Source organism: Sarcophilus harrisii, chromosome 5 (genome assembly GCF_902635505.1).
Source record: "Sarcophilus harrisii chromosome 5, mSarHar1.11, whole genome shotgun sequence".
Lineage (NCBI taxonomy): Eukaryota > Metazoa > Chordata > Mammalia > Dasyuromorphia > Dasyuridae > Sarcophilus > Sarcophilus harrisii.
In genome coordinates this window covers 276,316,084-276,336,328 of record NC_045430.1, presented here as the reverse complement: position 1 = coordinate 276,336,328, position 20,245 = coordinate 276,316,084, and the positions used below count along the sequence as shown (strand labels likewise).

Genomic DNA, 20,245 nt, shown 5'->3' with positions numbered 1-20,245 from the left:
TGGTTGTGATCTCCAATGTAACATGTACATCTTTATCTTCCAGGAATTCGAAGAGGATTATGCTGAGTTCAAAGCTAAAATTCTGGACTTTGACAGAAGGCTCGGCACTGTCCTTTGTGCGGGTTTCCTAGATTGTCCAGGCTTAGAATCAGCATTTAAGGTTAGTACTGACTTTTAATGATTACCCAAAGCTACTTTAATTGTCAGGGCGATTGGCAAATCATAGACTCATGGAATAATACAATCCAATCAACATTCATTTAGAGTCCCTTCCATATCAGAATCCCTGTTAAACTCTGGGGATACAATTAAGAAAAAGAAAGCCACTTCCCGCCTTCAGCAAACTTCAAGCTAATTGAGATGGATGGGAAAACAACACATAAAAATCACAGGTTTTGAACTGAAAAGGAAAAACCTTAGTGGCCACTGAATTTAGCCTTTCTCATTTTTAAAAATAATTTTAATATTTTAATATCTTAAATACAAAATATTTAAATATTTTAAATAATTTCATTTTTATGAACTTCTAAATTGAATATTTCCATCTAAAAATAGAAACGAAAGTTGTATATTGCAAGTATGAATTTCTTATGTTCAATTTGATTTTCTTTTGAAATATATGATAAATTCAACATATGACTTTCAAAGATGTGCTCATCAGTAATTAATTCTGTCGCTTTAAATTGAAAATTTTATTTAATTTATTTAAATTTTAAAAATTTATTTTACATTTTAAAAAATGCTTTAATGTTCCCCCCACCACCCTATCTTTCTGTTTTTCCTTCTTTTTCTCTCTATCCCTGAATCCTATTACAAATTACAAAAAAGAAAAAAGAAAACCCTTGTAATAAAGGGTACTAAGTGGCACAAGTGAAAGTCCAGCAAAACAAATTCCCACACAAACCATGTCTGAAAACATGTCTTGTTCTTCACCCTTTGCCCATCTCTCTCTGGTCAGGTGACTAGCATGAGAACCCACAGCCCCTCTAGAGGAGGCTTGGTTGGTTATTGCAGCAACCAGAGTCTTCAGTCTTTCAAGTGTTTGCCTTGCTGGTTGTTCTCCTGGTTGGGCTCCCTTCCTTCTACCTCTGTTCACACAAATCTTCTCGGGTTTCTCCAAAACCTCTTCTTCCATCATTTCTTATGGCCTAATATGTTCCATTGCATTCACGCAGCAGAGTTAATTCCACCAGTGCCAGTTTTAAGGCTGCCCCTTTAGTTTCAGTCCTTTGCTCTAACACAAGATCTGCTAGAAACATTTTTGCACGGATGGATCCTTTTTCTCTTTCTTTGATTTCTTTGAGGTATATAGCTCCGTCATTTTACAGATGAGGACATTGAGGTACAGAGTTAAGTGACTTGCTCAAGACCTCACAGTTAAGTGAATAAGGCAAGATTTGAATTCAGATCTTTCTGACCCTTAAATCCAGTGTTCTATTCTGTAAGCCACACTGCCTCTGAATCAGGCATCGTTTACTTATTTTTCCCTTACCAAATATATTAACCAATTAATCAGCAAGTATTCATTAAGTGCTTACTATTTGCCAGGTAGTCTTCCTAGTGCTGGGGAAACAAAAAACCCAAAGCAGGGTTTTTTTTTTTAACCTTCTAACAGGGAGAGAACATGTACATACATGGGAACATAGGAGATCCATGTTGACTGTAGTTGGGAGATAAACCTTAGGGGGGAAAGAAAGCACCAGCAGATGGAAGTGAGGGGTTGAGAACGGTACATATTGAATGATACTCTAAGGAAGCATGAAGCTTGCCCCAGAAAAATAATTTTATTTTTAGGGCATCAATGCATCGAGCTTTATTGAGATGCCCAGGATTGTAAAACTCGATTTTTTGTACAATTTGGTCAGCCTCAGGCCCTACAGAGAAAAATGGGACCCTCCCTAATAAAAGACATTTGCATGCCCTTGTCAGAATGACATTAGAGTTTTCATATGGGTATTTTTTTTTCCTTAAGTGATTGAGATTAAGTGACTTGCCCAGGGTCACAGATAGGAAGTGTTAAGTGTCTGAGGCCATATTTGAACTCAGGTCCTCCTGACTTCAGGGCTGATACGCTATCCACTGTGCCACCCAGCTAGCCCTCTCTCATTTTTTTTTTTATTTTTGTTCCTCAATATTGCAATCATGCCCAAAGTATGTCTCTCAGTTTAAGTGCCCAATGCAGGGAAAAGTATATTAAAGGAAAGCAACCACTTCTAGGGGGAAATATTTTTTTTAAAAACCCCCAATAATTTGCAAGCTCGAGGGGAAAGGGAATAGGAAAGCATGGCGGAACCAGTGCAAATCAGAAATCAGTTGGAAGGATACTCTAGATGAGACTACAAAGCACAAACTCCTTTCACCACGTCAGATGAACATTTGGGACGATTGAATACCCATGCTCAGAGAGGACAAGGTGTCATAGAGAGAGCAGTCAAGGTGCATATAATTTATTTGAAGATAAGCAGGAAAGTCCCACTCCCAAAGTATTTTTGAAGTGGAAGAATCCTAGGAACAAATCAACTTAGAGTAAGATACGAGGCATCCTAGATCTTTGCAGCCAAATAAATGTAGATTTGTTATGAGGCCTGGATGGTGAATCCAGTGAAGAAGGTGAAATTATTCAGTTTTGGTAAGAATGTGTATTTTGTATCAAGTTTACCAAGCGCAATGTCTGAAACAGGCTAGATGCTTAATAAAACCTTCATAAATTAAATGCTTACTCTTTCATAGATTTAACTAAAAGAGTCTTACAGTTGGGGAAACTGAGGTCCAAAGAGGTGAAATGATTTTTAGGGATCTAACAGATAGCAAAGATCATGATCTTTTCTTCACCTCCTTTCCCCCTCATCTCTGCTTGACACTTACTAGGGGATTAATAAATGATGGTGGACTTGATTCTCCTCTTGTATCAAGAGGAGAGAAATTTGTGTTATCATCTATTCTTTGGGACAAGCATTGGTCATTCAATTACATTAACAGGCTGCCTTTGGATGATGTTCTTATTTAAAATTTTACTTTATTGATGAGTATGGTGATATTCTTTTCTTTACTCTGCATCAGTTCATACAAATCTTCTCATTTCTTTTTTTGATCTCTTATGTTGCTCCTCCTCCTCTTCTTTCTTTCTAATTCTTCCCTTCTCCTCCTCCTCCTCCTCCCTCTCCTCCTCTTCTTTTTTCTTCATTCTTTCTTCTTCTTCCTTCCTCTTCCTCCTCCTTCCTCTTCATCTTCCTCCTCCTCCTCCTTCCTCCTTTTCTTTCCTTTTACTTCTTCCTCCTCCTCCTCCTCCTTCCTCTTCTTCTTCCTCTTTCTTCCTCCTCTTCCTCTCCCTCCTCTTCCTCCATATTCCTTTCTATTCATCTGCCATGACTGATTCCGTCACTGCCCTATGAGCATCTCCTTTGTTTGGGCTACCTAGGAGAATGTTGCTGTGAAGATTTGGGCATGCAGGGGACCTTTCCCTCCCCTCTTCCTGGAGCAGATGCCCCGCAGTGGTAGCATCACTGACTCGAAGGGCAAGATGAGCCGGTGCTACGTGCACTGTACGCTCGGATGTGGGCCCCCCAAAATCTCAGGGAAGCCATGGGAGAGCTCTTCCTTGTGATCAAAGATTCAGCGAGTGTTTGGAAACTCGGGTCTAGAGACAAATGATTCTTTTCATTATTTCTTGTGTTCTCTCAAGAGGAGGGCGTGTTTATCGTGGGGTTTGGATACTAAACACAAATCCTACAGCACAAGGGTTAGGAGGAGTAAGTTAATCATTGGTGGCATGTTGGGGAGCAGGAGCCTTAAGTCACTGGGCATGTCCCGGCAGACAGTGTTTGTACCTCGGTCAGGCGTGATGTTGCAAGGAAAAGCCCAAGAAAATGTAATTGATTTCCATCTTAGCTTGCATCCTTTCTTACTGGTTACAGGGCAGGTTTTTTGTCCAGTCAGTTCTACTGATGGGCAGTATCAGAATGAGAGTTTGGGGTTTTAAAAACTGACTTGTACTGAGTGTTTTCATTGTCTTGCAGAGTGGCCAGGGAGCTGGCCTTGGAGCTAGGAAGGCCTGGGTGTAGACAGATTTTTTTTATTTAATAAAAATCAAATTCGTGGACCTCAGATTGTGTTCCTGATCTAGGGATGCCCCATTTCAATGACATCACAGGTCTAGCCCCTCTCCTTCTGCCTTTTCATCTTCAGTCTTTCAAATGTTCCAAGAAGGAAAGGAAATCTCATCCCCTCCTTCTTGTCTCTGCTCTCATTCCATGACCTCAACAACAATGCCAGCCTCAGTAGAACAGCATGTTCAGCCATTTTTTCAGGAGAAAGATCTTACTTTGACTGTATACTCTCCAAATAAAATGGCACCTCACTGTGAAGCTATGAAAAAGTCATGAGCGTGTGTGTGGGGGGGCGGGGGGTTCCTGGGGCTAGAAGTCCAGAGATTTGGATCTTCCCCTTTATTCTCCTGCTCGCTTGTTTTTTGATCATGAGATGGTTGGTTTCTGGAACTGTTTCCTTCTTTTGAAGATCTTGGGTCATAGATACAGAACTGAAAGACATTTCAGAGTCCGTCAAGTAAAAACCTCCATTTTACAGATGGGCAAACTGTGGTCCAGGGGGAGTTACAAGTTCCCTTCACAGTCATTCAGGTAGTCAGCATCCGAGGAAAATTTGAAATCCAGCCCTCTCACTTTGTAGCCCGATGCCCTACAATTCAGTGATTTGGTGGATATTGTTCTATGAAGTTAATGAAGTAGGTGTGTGCAATGGCTGAATTTCATCTCATGGCCAAGTTAAGGAGAGCTGCTGAATTCAGAGGAATGAGAATTGCTTGCATCTGTATTTAGCACTTTTAGGTTTACAAAGCGGTTCTCTTACAGCCACCTTGTAAAGTAGGTAATACCTTTTACAGAGGAGGAAACTGAGGCTCAAAGAGAAAGATACTTGCTCAGGGCCCCAAGACTTCCAAATGGCAGAGCCCGGACCAGAATCCCGACCTTATTTCTCAGTCCAGTGTCTGTTTTGAGCTGTGTCTAGAGACCAAAACCACAAGTGGCAAACTCAGGAAGTTGGTTTTTGTTGATAATTACAATCTCAAAGCCCATTTGTTTGTTTAAGTAAGAGCTCCACTTCAGTAAGTAAAGTTGTTTCAGATTTCACAGCTCTTAGTCAAACATTTGGGATGAGGCTTTTGTCTCTCCCAGGAACCTCAGAGCCCCCGGAGGACCTGTGAAGACCTTGCTAGCTCCTGTGGCGGTCACACCTGGACTCTGAACTCTTCTGCAGCCTCATCCTGGCTCAGGAAGGTGGGGCCCCGGGCTCTCGAGGATGGGCCCCCAGAACCGAAACACTGGCAACCGGAGAGGCTTAAAGGCTAGACCCACTTAGGACCCCCATGGCCAGCATCCATTGACAGGCTCGGGGGAGTTAAGCGAGACTCCCCACCAGCATGGCCAGAGGCTTGTGAATCCTTGGCCATGAAAGGGCCCGTGGGATCACAGGGTCATCAGTGTAGGTCAGGAAGGATCCTCAGAAGCCAGCTGGCCCAGTGTAATCTCCTGATTCACTCTGTGTCTTCTGCTTCTGACAGCGCCTGCATGTAGTTGGCCCCCGTTAAGACCTCACTGAACCGAAGGGTAGTGATCTGTATTGGTGCCCAGGTCACCCACAGGCACAAATCAGAGAGTGTGGGAGATTAAGGGGGAAGAGGTCAGAGAGTCTCCAGTCCCACCTCATTCTAAAGAGATTTGGATCTTCACCTTTATCTGCCCGAGCTCATGATCTGGCCGTATATTTGTTTCCATTTCTTGGATGCTATAAAGGACAAATAATTTGAGCTTGGCCACGGTGGAATGAAATCGACTGCGTCCTTTCCTTTATTCTTTCAACTTATATCTCCTATCCCTGCACAGAAAACCTGCCGTGTCTTGGGGAATTGGACACAAGATGCTTTCTGAATGTAGACGTTTCATACCTTGGAAAACACAGACACTACTGTAGTCCACAGTTTCAATAAACAGGGCAGCATCTGGCTCTTAGTAGGAGTAGTGAGGCCATGGATGGTCAGTCCCATTGGTAGAGCTCACAGTATATCTGGTACCTTTTGCTTTTGTTGGCACAAGGGAAGTCCATGGCTAACTTTGAATCTTGGTGATTGCTTTTCTTGGCAAAAAAAAAATAATTTTTAATAATTAAAAAAATTATTAGGAACTTAAAACCCACCAAAAGCAAAGACTATTGCCATATGCAAAGCAGAACCAATAAGAGGATTCTCCAGGAAAGCCTGAATATCTGTTTTCTCTTGGTCATGTTTTCATTCCTGTATCTGAGCACTGACCTCCTGAGGGGGGGAACAAAGAACCTGAAATCTTTTAATTTTGAGGGGACTGTGATGAGACGGCCATGACTGTCCTTGAGCCAGATTTTATTGGGGAATTAGGAAATTGCTTTGGTGCATGACAGAACCCTGCAGCTTCTTTTAATTTTACTTTTTTTTTAATAGCTCTTGTTCATATTTGGGAATTTTCTGATGAAACCAGTTGTTATGGAAATTTTCAACCCTTACTATAAAAAGTTGTTGGAAATGTTTCACGAGGAGCTGGACCAGTGTAAGCACCTGTACAGTGAGCACGTGAAGCAGGTAGGTCTTACAGTCCCTGGGAGGACTTCTGTGTTTCCCTGAGGCCCTTCTTGGGGGTAGAGGGGAAGAGCTGGTTGGGTGCCCCACCTTGGTCCTCAAATAGTCCATTAAGCCACATCCTTTTCCATCTTTGGGCTCTTCAGTGAGAAGAAGTTTCAATAATTTGTAAAAAGACAGACTAAAACTTAACATAAGGAACCGTTGATGGAATGGGCTGCCTTGGGAGATAATGAACCTCCTGTCATGCTGGATGACCACATGTTGGGGAGTTTGTAGAGAGAACTTTTGGTCAGGTACAGGTTGGACAGAAAGGGGGCTCTGAGTCCCTTTTCACTCTAGCATTCAAGGATAAGCTAGAATTGTACTATTTACTTCTGATTGCAGGTACTTTTCACTAAATAGAATAACAGGAAAAAAAAGAATGGCCTAAAATGTCTGAGTCATCCTTAATTGCCTGGACTTTTTTCCTCCCCCACTTGTTTTATATACAGGTTGAAAGAGGGAATCCAGTTCTCCACAAGAATATGCCATTTACCGCGGGAAATCTCCAGTGGGCCAAGGAAGTCCGCAGCCGTCTTGATGGATTCTGGTCCAACTTTGTGCATCTTCAGCATCCGTAAGAAATTCCTGCTTTAGGGCTTAATGGGCAGCAAACCTGGGGTGAGGAGTGGGGGGGAGCTATTATTAGTTCTCAGGCTAAAGGTAAAACAAATCATTGATATGTACAAACGCTTTTAAGTTTTACAGAGTCCTTTTATTATCTTATTTGATTCTTACAACAGTCCTGACAGGCAAGTGCTGTAGTAATCCCCATTTTACAGGTCAGGGAACTGCAGCAGATGGAGGTTTAAATGACTTGGGCGGGATCTCATGGCAAGTAGGTGTTTGAGGCAGAATTTGAATTCTAGTCTTCCTGACTCCAAGCCCAGTGCTTACCCACTGTGCCACCCAGCATGAGGTTATGGAGATAGCATATTAGAGGTATATAGAAAGGTAGAATAGCACGAGAGTTTTAGCATTTTGAATGCCAGGTTGAGTCCACCCAGTCTATGGGTTCCTCCATATAATTTCTCTTATTGTTTCAAGTGAAGTTAATATGATTTGTAGACTTTAAAGTGCTTTATAAAAATCAGCACACATTTCTCTTACCTTTCCTTGCTCCCTCCCTCCTTCCCTTCCTTCCTCCTTCTTTTCTTTCTTCCATCTCTCCCTCCCTCCCTCCCTCTCTTCCTTCCTTCCTCCCTCCCTCTGTCCCTTCCCTCTCCCTTCCTCCTTTCCTTCCTTCCTTCCTTCCTTTCTTCCTTCCTTCTTTCTTTCCTTCCTCCCTCCTTCCCTTTTTTCTTCCCTCCCTCCCTTCTTCCCTCCAAAATGTTTCTTTGACTTTAAAAACATTGGCATATCTGACCCAGTCAAAGCAATTCTTTTTCCTAAGAACTCCTTTTAGAAGTTTTGACATTTTAAGGTTTATAAAATGATTAAGCGATGCTGTTTTACTCTGTCAAACAAAGGTTTCAAATCATTCCCATACAGGATCCTGGAAGGACCTGCTGCTGTGTCACTATATCAGAAATATGTAGAAATGCTCAGTTTACTTGACCAGTTTGGGGACCGTATCTATGCAGAATGGAAAAGTACAGTGGATGAAATCTGCGAATTCAATCTAAACCAGCCCCTGATAAAACACAATGCTACCAGTGGTCTCCTTAGTGTCAATTTTGATCCAAAGGTATATCTGATTTGTTTAAAGAATATCTTGCATTAGTTAAGTAAATAGTCATTAAACATCTAGTATGTATAAAGCTCTGTGCTAAGTCTGGGGACATATACTAAGTTCAGGTAGTTGTTAGTCTTTGCCATCATGTAGTTGACATAAACACAGATGATAAAATAAGTTAGCATTTATATAATGCTTTGAAGTTTGTGAAGCACTACAAATATGCCATTTAATCCTCATAACAGTCCCAGAAGTTAGTCGCTATCATTATCCCCATTTTGCAGATGAAGAAATTTAGGTAGGCAAAAGTTAAGTGACTTGCTCAGGATCATACAGTCATTAAGTGTCTGAGATTTGAACTCAGATCTTTCTGACTCCAGATCCACTACTCTGTTCATTTCGTTTACCTACCTGACTAAAATTTGGGATCTTATGTAGATATGAAGTAAGTGTCTGAAGCTAGATTTGAACTCGGGTCTTTCTGACTCCTGTAAGCAAAGTGTGTTTGAGGTCTGAGGGGTCCTCAGGGATCAGGGAAGGCTTTGTGAAGGGTATGGCTTTTGAGATGATCCTGAAAGGAACATTAGAAGTTCAATAAACAAAGCAGAACACGGAGGGTGTTCAGGGGGAAGAATAGCATAAGCAGAGGTATGGAGGCAGGTGAACACAGGGGGTGTTGGAGGAGTGGGAAGAGCCATTTAGCTGTAGCATGAGGTTATGGAGACAGCACACTAGAGGTATCCAGCAGGTAGAATAGCACGAGTGTTTTATCAGCCTGAACGCCATGCACAGAACTCTGGGTGGTGGTCGATTGCACTTCAGTTAGAGGTAAAGTTATTAAAGACTTTCAAGCAGAGCATTTAACATGACCAGAAACTTGCATAAAGAATGTAGTCCTGGAGGGGGTATGAAACGTGGATTAGAGGAGGGAAAACTGGCTTGGGAAAGGAGAGCAATAGTTCAGGCAGGAGGGAGAGAAGATGGCCAGGACGGCAGCACTGGGAGGAGAGAGGAGGAGAGAGACACGAGAGATGTTGTACAGGGTTTGGTCACTGGTCAGACATGGAAGGGCACCTGGGACTCAAAGGTGGGAGACTGGGAAAGCTTCAATCCTTCTCCTTCCCCTCCCCCAAGAAACAGAATGAGAAGCATTTTGTGGGGAAAGATAATCAATTCTGAATTGTAAAATAGTCCTTTTTTTATTATCTTTCCAAGACATTCACTTTTCATTTTGATAAAAGACTAAATATGAAAGAAAATTAAAATGTCTGTAGCAAATCTTGCATTAATAATTCTTTTCAAAATCTGATACCCGACATTCACTGGCTTGATGTTTGTGTATATATTTGTATCTATTCACAATATGAAATTCTAAATCTGGAAAAATATTTATTAGGAGATAAGGCTCAGGATTAAGATTTCATTGATTTTAAAAGAAAGTCCCACCGTGGGAAACTCCTTTTACCAGAGCACAATCTGCTCTGAAACTTAAGGTCTTAGAGAGTTGCCTAGAACACTGAGAGTTTAATAACTTTCCCAGAATCAGTCATTTGATGCAGCCATTATTTGTCATAGGGAGGACTTTCTCCCAGGCCTCCCTGACTTCAGTACTCTATCTGCCCTATCTTATGTATGTGTGTGTAAACCATAGGACTTAAGGAATTACAGACTCAGGGCTTTATCTATCGAGGACAGTATATAAAATCTGGCAGAAATTTTTAGTCCAGTGTCCTCATTTTACCAATGAGAATTTTAATAATAATGATTGTTATAATAACTGTTATTTATAGCTTTATATTGTTACAGTAGGTATATAATAGCTAACATTTATTTAGTATTTAAGACTGAACACTTCACAGTTATCTCATTTTATCCTTTTAACAATCCTAGGAGGTAGGTGATGTTCTTAGTCCCATTTTACAGATGAGGAAAGTAAATCAGATTGTGATTAAGTGACTTGTTCAGGGTCACACAGTTAAACATCTTGGGTCTTCCTGCCCCCAGGCCCAGTTCTCTCTCCATTAGACACCCCATAGTTGCCTATGACCAATGAAAGACATGGGAAAATCTATTTTTGCTCTAATTTATTTATTTAAGTTAAATCCAGTAAATATCTATTAAACATCCAAGCTTGTGTTGCAAGTACGATGCTAGGCACTGAGAATACAAAGGAAAAATGCCCCTAAGGAACTGACATTCTTATTGATTTTACAGGTGGACCTCAGTGCTTATTACCCTAAAAGTGCTCATTTATGGCTTTCTGTGCTGACTTTATTCTCCTTACTTTCAGACAACCTAGAGGAGATGACACTTAAATTGAAATCTGTTTACAGATACACTGGGACCTTTTAAGATAGAGGACCCCAAAAATAATTCTCTAAATCTCTTTTCTTTTTTAAATAAATGGATGTAACCCATTCTCTCATCACAAAATCACTTGCTATGAAACATTACAAAGCGTTTCCCCCGATCTTTGTATCCTAGCTTGTGGCTGTATTGAGAGAAGTGAAGTATCTTCTGTGGCTGGAGAAATCAGACATTCCAGATTCTGCCTTGGCCATCTATGGCAAAAGAAGCACTTATTTAAAGGTTTGTGTCTTTGGGTGTTGGGGCCTTGCTTCTGAGGAAGCTTCTATAAAGGGACAGCTCGGCTGGGAACAGAATTGCGTCTGTATGTCCTTTTTCCTGTGCATCCATAAATGCTGCTGCTCTGGAGCCTCAGTAGGGAGGCTCCACTCGTGTGGACTTACAACCTACCCATCCACACCGGCCCACATCTTCCTGTAAAATCTTCTAAGGAAATCCACTTAGGAACCTGAAGGATCCCCTCTCCCTAACTCTGAAGCCAGACTCGAAACCCACTTTTCCTGACTTCAAGTCTCACCCTTTATTCCCTGCCAAGTTGTGTCTCTTGTGGCCTATCCACCGAGTTGCCCTCTCCCCAATACTTGTTTTTCTGTTTCTGCGCAGCAAATTGGAAGTCTCGAGTTGCTCGTTCAGTGGTACAACAAGCTGAAGCTGAGCCTTCTGGAGGTAGAGCAGCCCCTGATCGGGGAGGAGCTAAGGGCCATCGATAGCCGGCTCCAAGAAGCGGAGCGAGCCTTCACCTGGCGGTCACCGGATTGTTGGGACCACATGGAGAAGGTGAAGGCGGACGTCTTCGAGCTGCTGCAGAGGGTGGAGCAGACCCAGGAGAATGTCAGACAGATCCAGCACATCATGAAAACTTGGACGGAGCACACGCTCTTTTCCAGGCGAGATCACAGAAGAGAACCATTCTTTACTTTGGAGGGTAAAGGAGACACGTTCACCAGGAAGTACAGATTGATTCAAGAAGATGGATGCCGGATACACGGTTTAGTAGAGGTAAGCAATGCTCTGGAAATTAGAGTTGTTGTTGTTGTTGTTGTTGTTTTTCCTGAGCTCACTTCTAATTTTTTTAGGGAAAAGCCAACCAGTCACTCAGTAAAGAGAGCTAACATTTATCTAAGAGGTTTTCCAAATGTTTTACAGATTCTAGAAGGCAGAGGTGGTTCCTCCCTCTCAAAAATGTCCAGTTTCTTTAAGAAAAAGCCAATCAGTCAATAATGATAATTTGACTTTCTCTAGTGTTTTAAGGTTTTCTAAGTACTCAACAGCTAGTTCTCATTAGATCTAGCATTTATGTTGCACCTGCTATGTGGCAGCTCTCTTTATATACTAGGAATACCAAGATATTGCCCTCACGAAGGTTACGTTCTCTCGAGGGGAATAATGTGGATACATAGATAAAAGCGGATATAAAATAATGAACAAGCTAATTGTGACCAGTGCCGTGTGCCTCAGAAAGCTTCTTATAGGAAGACGAGGTACTTTCTTGTGGTTCATAACCACATATGAATCGACTACAGAGAGACTTTAGACCTCTTCTATTCCACTCAGTAACACCTCCTATGTGCCAGGGACTATGTCAGGTCTACCTCCCTTATGAACATGAAAAAACAGAGGCCTGAAGAGCTGATGAGATCATAGATTTCCAGCCAGAAGGGAGCTCTGAGATCATCTAGTCCAATTTCCTTTCTCAAGATAAGGAAACTAAGGCTACAGAAGTGATGAAAGAGCTTTACTTCCAATGCTGAAAAGTGATCCAGAGGGAAGCTTGTCTTTCCTTTGGTGTTTTAATGTGGGTAAAAATTACCATTGGAGCTCCTGAAGGAGAGACATGGAAAGTGACCCATATCCAACTGACCAAAGAAATCCAGATGGAATCATTTCCTCCTTTTTCTCCATCTGCATTGCAAGCCTGATAAAAGCAGCATTTGATTTTGGTCTAGCTGCGAGTAGTTAACAGCATCCAATTTCTAAATAATTCTTCAGCGTTTATATCGTATGGCCTATGAGATTCATGTTCGAGAGACAAATGCTGGCGTTTTATGCCACGCTCCTGGGCGCAGCTGGCACACTTGTCAGCCTCTTGGCTATTTCAATGAAGGGCATGTGTGTGCCCAGACTTGCTCATATTTTACTGGATTTCTGCACAGACGGACAAAATCTTCAAACTCGTGGCTAACCGTTTTCAAGAAGGCAAAAAATAAACAGCACGTGTCTAGGGGATGGTAGGGAAAAGAATGTGTAGGAAGTATCTGAATAGCACGCTTGTCATATGAAGGAAATACCTACACCCAATCTGTAAACGAGTTTCTATAGTATCATCTCCTATCTTCAAGTCTTTGGGGCCCACACTGGGCCAAACACCTGGAAAGCACTACTCCCTAGCTGCCTTTAAAAATCCTTTCCTGATTCTCCTCACTGTGTGTTCTCTCCCTCCTCAAATGATCTTTTATTTATTTATTTGTATACATATCCTTCTCATATATTATAAGCTCCTTAAAGGCAGGAACTAATTTGTTTTTTGCTTTTTTTATACTTTTGTAATACCTGATTTACTCACAACATAGAGTGGCTACTCAATAAACATTTGCTGAATGGATCTGTTGTAATTTGGGACAGATTTTTAAGTCTTACCCAATAGAAATTTCCTATGCTTAAAAAAAAAAAGTTTTACTTTCTTTTAAAAAACTATCAAAAGTCACACCATTGTTTATTCCTGGTCGGTTTCTGGGATGCTCTGAATTATGCCGTCGTTGACTTTCAGGACACCTCTACAGCTGTTAATGCATAAGAATCTGTCCGATGGAGGACAGATGATGGATTACAATTAATTTCTTCCGTTAAATTTTCAGGATCTAAAGATTCACTCCCAAAACACTAATCTGGGGGCTATAGACCCATAAGATTTATGAACCCTGATTAAAATGCATTGAAAATAGTCTCCAATGCAATTGCATAGCTCGACACAATTAACAATACAGCGCCTGCAACATTGAATTGGAAATCAGGTTGGGGTTTATCTACTAGCAACTTGACCCTCCCCCATATTTCCTTCAGTCAGATACTCAGAAATTTTGAAATCGCTTTTCTCAATTCAAGAACAGGGGAAACGGGAGTCTTTGGGGACCATCGGGAAGGAACACCACAGGACTTCAAAATAGAAATAAAACTGTTATTCGTTTTCCATTTCTCATAGTTTTTTTTTTAAGCACATTATTTTTTCCAGCACATGATTTTGACCTTGAGTCTCATCCCTTCCTCATCAGGAGAAAAGATTTTTTCCCATAGTCTTGGCCAGATATCATAGGGTTGAAGATTTCTCTCCATGGCTTCTCCTCCTCTATATCCCACACTCCCCAGCTATGTATGAGGACATTCAGGGGGTGTCCTTTGAAGACACAGAAAGGCCAGAGATAGCGACTGAGGAATTAAGAAGCAACGAGACTCCTTTCTCTTTTCTCCTTTGAGAGGTAATGGAGGCTGGATAGCTGTGCATGAGGATGATGAAGAAGCGCGATGGATCGAGAAAAGCTCCCATTTTGGAGCCAAAGGAGCCGAATCTGAATCCCATCACATTGCTTAGAAAGTTCCTTTCAATTCTAAGTTTATGTTCTTGGGCATAGGGGGCAGGGAGCTGGACTTCCTAACCCTGGGCGAAAGGATGAATCTCCCAGGCCTTCTGATCCTTCCTCTCTCGTGGGCAAGAGTTGGACGGAATGTCTTGTGTGGACATACTGTTTGCATGTGTCTGTTGTATTCAGTGGGAGCTTCTTGAGAACTCAGAACTTCAGAACCTACTGAGAGTAGGAGCTGGGCTTTTGCCTTTGTATTCCTCTTAGCCCAGTGCCTGGCACCTAGTGAGTGTTTGATAAGTACTTATTGATGACTCACTGACTCCGAGTTCTAAACACTACCTATGGGTCGGTGGGTTTATCTTGTAACTCTTCTGAATCTCTGGAAAAAGAAAGAATTGATTAAATGGACCCTAGGGACCCTTCTAGCTATGAGCTTATTATCTTATGAGCCAACCTACTGAGAACTTTGAGAGAGGTAACAGCTGTTGTTTTCCTAACATCTCATTTGAAGGTATGATTAACCCCCATTTTGCAGATGAGGAAATTGAGAGCAGGGAGTGACTTACCCAGACTTACGTGGCTAGCAAGTGTCAGACAGTCTTCCTGCCTCCAAGGCTGCCCTGCTGTCCATTTTAAGCAGCAATATGGCATCCAGTAGAGTCCTGGATTTAGAATTAGGAAGGACCCGACTTCTCATCCCTCCTAAGGTGTGTGACCTTATATAAATCAATTGTTGTGAGCCTCTGTCCCACCCCACCCTGCAAAATAGAGATAGCCTTGAGAACTATATGTACTTACGTGAGGCTCACAGGAAACTGTGTTGGCAAGAAACTTTGCCAGTATTCAGGTGCCGTGTACATGCCCTTTGTTTTAATAATTATCCAAGGCTCATCTTTTTAATGTCCTCACACCTGCCTGCCTTTTTTTAGCCATGTCCATCACTCCCAACTTCCCCCGTGAGCTGTGACCACATAAGAGCTGCTGGACAGATTCTCCCAGACACCCCTGTCCAGACTCACCCTAGGATGAGACTGAGCTGGGGCAGCACAATTAGACACATTTTCTTCTCCAATTGAAATAACAATGTGGGTGTTCTGTTTGTATCGGTTTCAAAAAGCTTTATTTTGAAAATGAGCTTCATAGAATACTGCTTTCTACTCTATTGTCTTATACTGACAGCAGGACTCCTTCAGATTTCATGCATTCAGTAAAAAATTAAGTGCTTCCTTGCGCTTAATCTTCTAATGGACTCTCTGAAGCTTTGTTATGGCATGGATGGGAGTAACAACACAATCCATCTAATTTCATCCAATTTAACTAATGTTCATTTTTTTAAAAAATGAAATTGGACTTTTTAATTCACAAAAATTAATGTTCTTGCCTCGCCGTTGATAAATTCTGGAACCCACGTCCAAAAGAAATGTCCCATTCTTCTCCCCCCGAGCCTTAGTTCATCCTCTTCTCGGAGGTGAGCAGGGGGATGTCTCATCACCAGTCCTCTGGAATCATGGTTAGGCTTTACAATGAGCAGAGTTTTTCACAGAACAAATATCTATTAAGTGCATTCTATATGCTAAACACTGTGCTGGGGGTCAAAAACAAAACCTACATTCATTGTACTCAAGACGTATGTTTTCTGCTGAAATGCCCTAGCAGCACCAGCTTCCTTCCATCTGCTCACTAATGGCCACTCTCTTTGATCAGTTCTTCTCTACTTTCCCAGACCAAGAGATTTCTAGAGTAGATTTCTCATCTTGGATTCAGTCCTATTTGCTCTTATTAAACACTTCTTGTGTGCTAGTGGGTCAGGTGCTGGAAATCTCAAAACAAGAATAAAATGGCACCTGTTCTAAAGCAGCTTAGGTTCTCCTTGAGTATCAGTGTAAACTCTGAAAGGTCTTCCCAGACCAATGAAACCTGCTTTTTTGGGGGGGAGGGGGCGAGTATGTGTGTGTGTGTCTTATGTGTGTGTTAGAGTTGACATAATCTTGTGGTTAGGTCTGGAGATATTGGTCCAGTGATACATTTTTGGATACTTTACTCATGAATAGCAAATACTTGATCAAAATGTATTTAAAGTCTATTTATCTTCACATAGAGGTAAAACCCATTATACCAGTAGACAGCAAATAAATGAAATTAAACAAGGAGGAAACTTTAAACTCGACAAATCAGTTCACCAGGCAGTAGTGAGATGGAGGAAGTAGACAGGGGAGAAGTTCTCCAGCTCCCAGAGTGGCAGCAAATTATGTCCAATAGCAGTTGTTCCTTAGTGAGGTGGATAAAACTCCGAGTGACCGTGATTTTATTTAGTTTGGAAAAGTAGCCCCTTCCCTTGCCCCCAGCTGAAAGCAGCCCATGATCCTTCCTTTCTGAGAAGCTCAAAGTCCTGATGCTTCTTCCTCATCTTGTGCATCTTCTTGTCCCTTTATCACTGGTTTTCTGCCATCAGCCCAGAATAACTTCACTTCCTCTTTTCCCACCCAGAGGGGCTTTGCTAGAAAGCCTTTGTACCCAGGCTTAGACTGGGTCTGTTATATGAGAATCAGCTTCGCTAAGTTTGGAGGCTTGTGTGATGCTAAGAAAGGACACTTCGGCATCTATTGTTTATGGCATCACTACCCTGTGATTACACTTGTTGCCTCCAAGCCCAGCATGCATCCCTTCTCACCTGTATTTCCTGGAATCCCCCGGCTTCCTCCAAACTTGGCTCAGGCAGCGCTTTTGAGGTGAAACCTTTCCTAATGAGTGGCTTCTCCCCCAAAAGCAGCCTAGTACTTATCTTGTATGTATTCTGCATCACCTGACAGGGCCACATCATCTTCTCTGTTAAATGTTAAAGGCAGGAGCTGTTTGACTTTTGTCTTTATGTCCCCAAATACTAAGTTTATAGCAGACATTTAATAAATTCTTGTTGCTGGAATGGAATGTAACTTTCCTTAGGATAGAGACTATTTTGTCTTTGTTATATCCTCTTTACTTAACACAATTTCTGGGTTCAGAGCCTCTTATTTAGCTAAGAGATCATAAAAATAATTATTTAACAGGTGGTGCTTGTCTGCATGGGATTTACAGTTTAGCCAGTGGATAAAATACAAGCACAAGGATAATTATGATTTTAAAAATAGCTAGCTGCTTGGTCACTCTTGGCTTCTTTGGGGAAGGGAATCAGTTGAACAATTCATGTGATGAAATAAAATGTTGTGATTTTATATTATTATTATATTATATATTGTATTATTATAATATATTATTATATTATTAATTTTGTGTCCCATATTATATATTATATTATTACATATTATTATATTATTAATTTTGTGTTCCATGTTATTCATATTATATCATTAATTTTGTGTTCCATGTAATATATATTATATTATTAATTTTGTGTTCCATATTATACATATTCTATTATTCTATTATTAATTTTGTGTTTCATATTATACACATTCTATTATTATATATTATATTATTAATTTTGTGTTCAATATTAATTTTGTTCCATATTATCCATATTCTATTATTATCTATTATTATATTAATTTTGTGTTCCCAGGATAACTTGAAGCTCTTCAAAGCCAATGCCATGTCCGACACCTGGAAGATCTACCTGGAGTTCATTGATGACATCGTGGTTGATGGCTTCTTCAATGCCATCATGCACGAGTTAGATTTCTTCTTGGTGAACACAGAGAAATGTCTGAAATCTGCTCCATTCTTTCAAGCACAAATGATCCTCATGGCTCCAGAAATCATATTTAAACCCCCATTAGAAAGAGAGGCGGGGGATGGCCTTTATGATCTCGTGGAAGAGATTCTATGCAATATTTTTAGGATGTCTAGCCACATGAAGAGAGTGGCAGCACATCTGGAGATTCCAAATTACCAGGTATTTTGCTTTTGAAAAAGCAGGTAATGAGGTGTATGTTGGGGATGGGGAGGGGAGGTTTTACCTATTGTGAAGGAAGGGATTCTGGAGATATTAAAAAAGAGAAAAGAGTGTCAACAGAACATTAAAAGGCAAAGGAAAGAGAAAAAAGTCCAGAAGATCGCATAAACCAGTTTTGTTACCTCCTTTTTAGTTTGAATATAAACTTAAAACTGTATTTTAAAAAATCATTGTTTACTGGGCTCATACTCTGGATCATTTTTGTATACTGAAATATTTGTTAATTATTTCATAATAGAAAATCAATATATTTTTCAAAACAGACAATTACCTAAAAGAATGAAAACTTAAAAGTTAAAAGAATGAAAATTTTCCACAAACATAGATTGACATACATGTTTTGCCATGCTTAGGTTTCGAGAATTGTAGAGAAGGTAAAATGACTTGTCCAGTGTCACACAGCCTGGATGTTTCAAAGGCACGACTTGAACCTGTCTATTATTACCTTCTAGCCACTGGACCAGATTGTCTCCTTGCTTAGAGATAAGCTATTTATCTGTAGAATTACCTGTTTTGAAGGGCGGGGAGGATTCCAGTTCCAGACATGCAGTAATGGACTCTAATCATGGTTTTGTGTTGACTCCCTTCTCTCGATGTTTAGAATGACATGGATCATATGTCAGACCTGACAGAGACCAGACAGGAGATCATGAGCAGAGTCTCAGGGGTGATCACCAAAGTTCTGGACTATAGGAACTCTTTGGACTCCTACTCTTACCTCTGGGTAGATGACCGCATGGAGTTCATGAAGCAATTTCTTCTCTACGGTCATCCATTAACTGCAGAGGAAATGGACCTTCAGTCCACCGAAGGCCTTCCAGAGCAGCCACCCACCATCGAGCAGTTCAAAGAACAGGCAAGAAAAATGGCACATGGGCTGTGTAGGTGGCAGATTAAAGCTAGTTGGTGATGAACTTTGTGTATCTTTTTTTCAAAATCTCCTGTAGATCGACATTTATGAAGCTTTGTATGTTCAAATGAGCAAATTCGAGGACTTCCGGATCTTTGAAAGCTGGTTTAAGGTGGACATGAAGCCCTTCAAAATGAGCTTGCTCAATATGATTAAAAAGTGGAGCTGGATGTTCCAAGAGCACCTTCTCAGATTTGTCGTTGACAGGTAAAACTGCTCATTTTATCCTGAATGTTGGAGCTGTCCAGAAGGTCGGCAGATCCTTCCTTCACAACCCGTTGGGTAACCAATGACTCACCTGTAGATTTAACGAGTCATCTGTTGATATTACTCTAAGAATCTGTAAGAGCATCATCTGTATGTATAAGTGGGATAACGGGAAGCATTCTTATATTCAATGTTCTATGTAATTTAGCTGATCCTATGATCATAGACTGCAAGGGACCTCAAAGGCAACTAGCCCGAGCCTCTTATTTTATAGCTGGTGCCCAGGGAACATCTGTAAGTTGAATGATAGACCTGGAGTCACACAGTTCACTTTGATCAGAAGTGGTATTTGAGCCAAGGCTCATTTTTTACTGAAACCTTCACAGCCTCCTCCATACCCTGCTGCTTCCTCAATATTATAATGAAAAAAAGCCACGGGCAGATTGTTGGATTCTCGGCTTCCAAGACCTATTGGTTTGGTTTTTAGTGGAATGAAATCCCGTGCCAATGAAATCACAGAAACTCAACATGATTATTTATCACAACTTGAAGTGATGAGAATTTTCTTATACTAAAAAAGATTTTGTTTGTGCTTTTATTGGATCAGAGCTTTGAGTACTAATTCTCAGTGAAGAAATCCTTGGCAATTTATAATGCTAGAGAGTTCTCTGAAACAATGAAAAGTGAGATAACTTACCCAGATAATGTGACAAGGGGTGTCGGAGGCAGGTCTTGCATCCAGGGCTTCTGGAAAGGCAACTACTGAGCACATTTTATAAGTCTCTCTTTCTCTCTGTGTGCTCTCTCTCTTCCTCCCTCTCTCCATCTCCCCTTCCTCTGTCTCTTTCCTTCCTTTTTTCTTCTTTCTTTCTCTTCTTCCCTCCCTCCT

The 20,245-nt window shown here is 41.0% G+C and overlaps 1 protein-coding gene across 1 annotated transcript in view; it reads left to right on the top strand.

Annotated features, from left to right (window-relative positions):
- DNAH11 (dynein axonemal heavy chain 11) overlaps window positions 1-20,245 on the top strand; it is a 257,321-nt gene that overhangs the window by 42,259 nt on the left and 194,817 nt on the right. Inside the window, exons 9-17 of the mRNA XM_031940270.1 lie at window positions 44-160; window positions 6,491-6,628; window positions 7,120-7,244; window positions 8,159-8,354; window positions 10,827-10,931; window positions 11,313-11,708; window positions 17,847-18,179; window positions 18,841-19,095; window positions 19,187-19,356. Coding sequence (XP_031796130.1) covers window positions 44-160; window positions 6,491-6,628; window positions 7,120-7,244; window positions 8,159-8,354; window positions 10,827-10,931; window positions 11,313-11,708; window positions 17,847-18,179; window positions 18,841-19,095; window positions 19,187-19,356 — 1,835 coding nt within the window. The remainder of the gene's footprint in view (window positions 1-43; window positions 161-6,490; window positions 6,629-7,119; window positions 7,245-8,158; window positions 8,355-10,826; window positions 10,932-11,312; window positions 11,709-17,846; window positions 18,180-18,840; window positions 19,096-19,186; window positions 19,357-20,245) is intronic.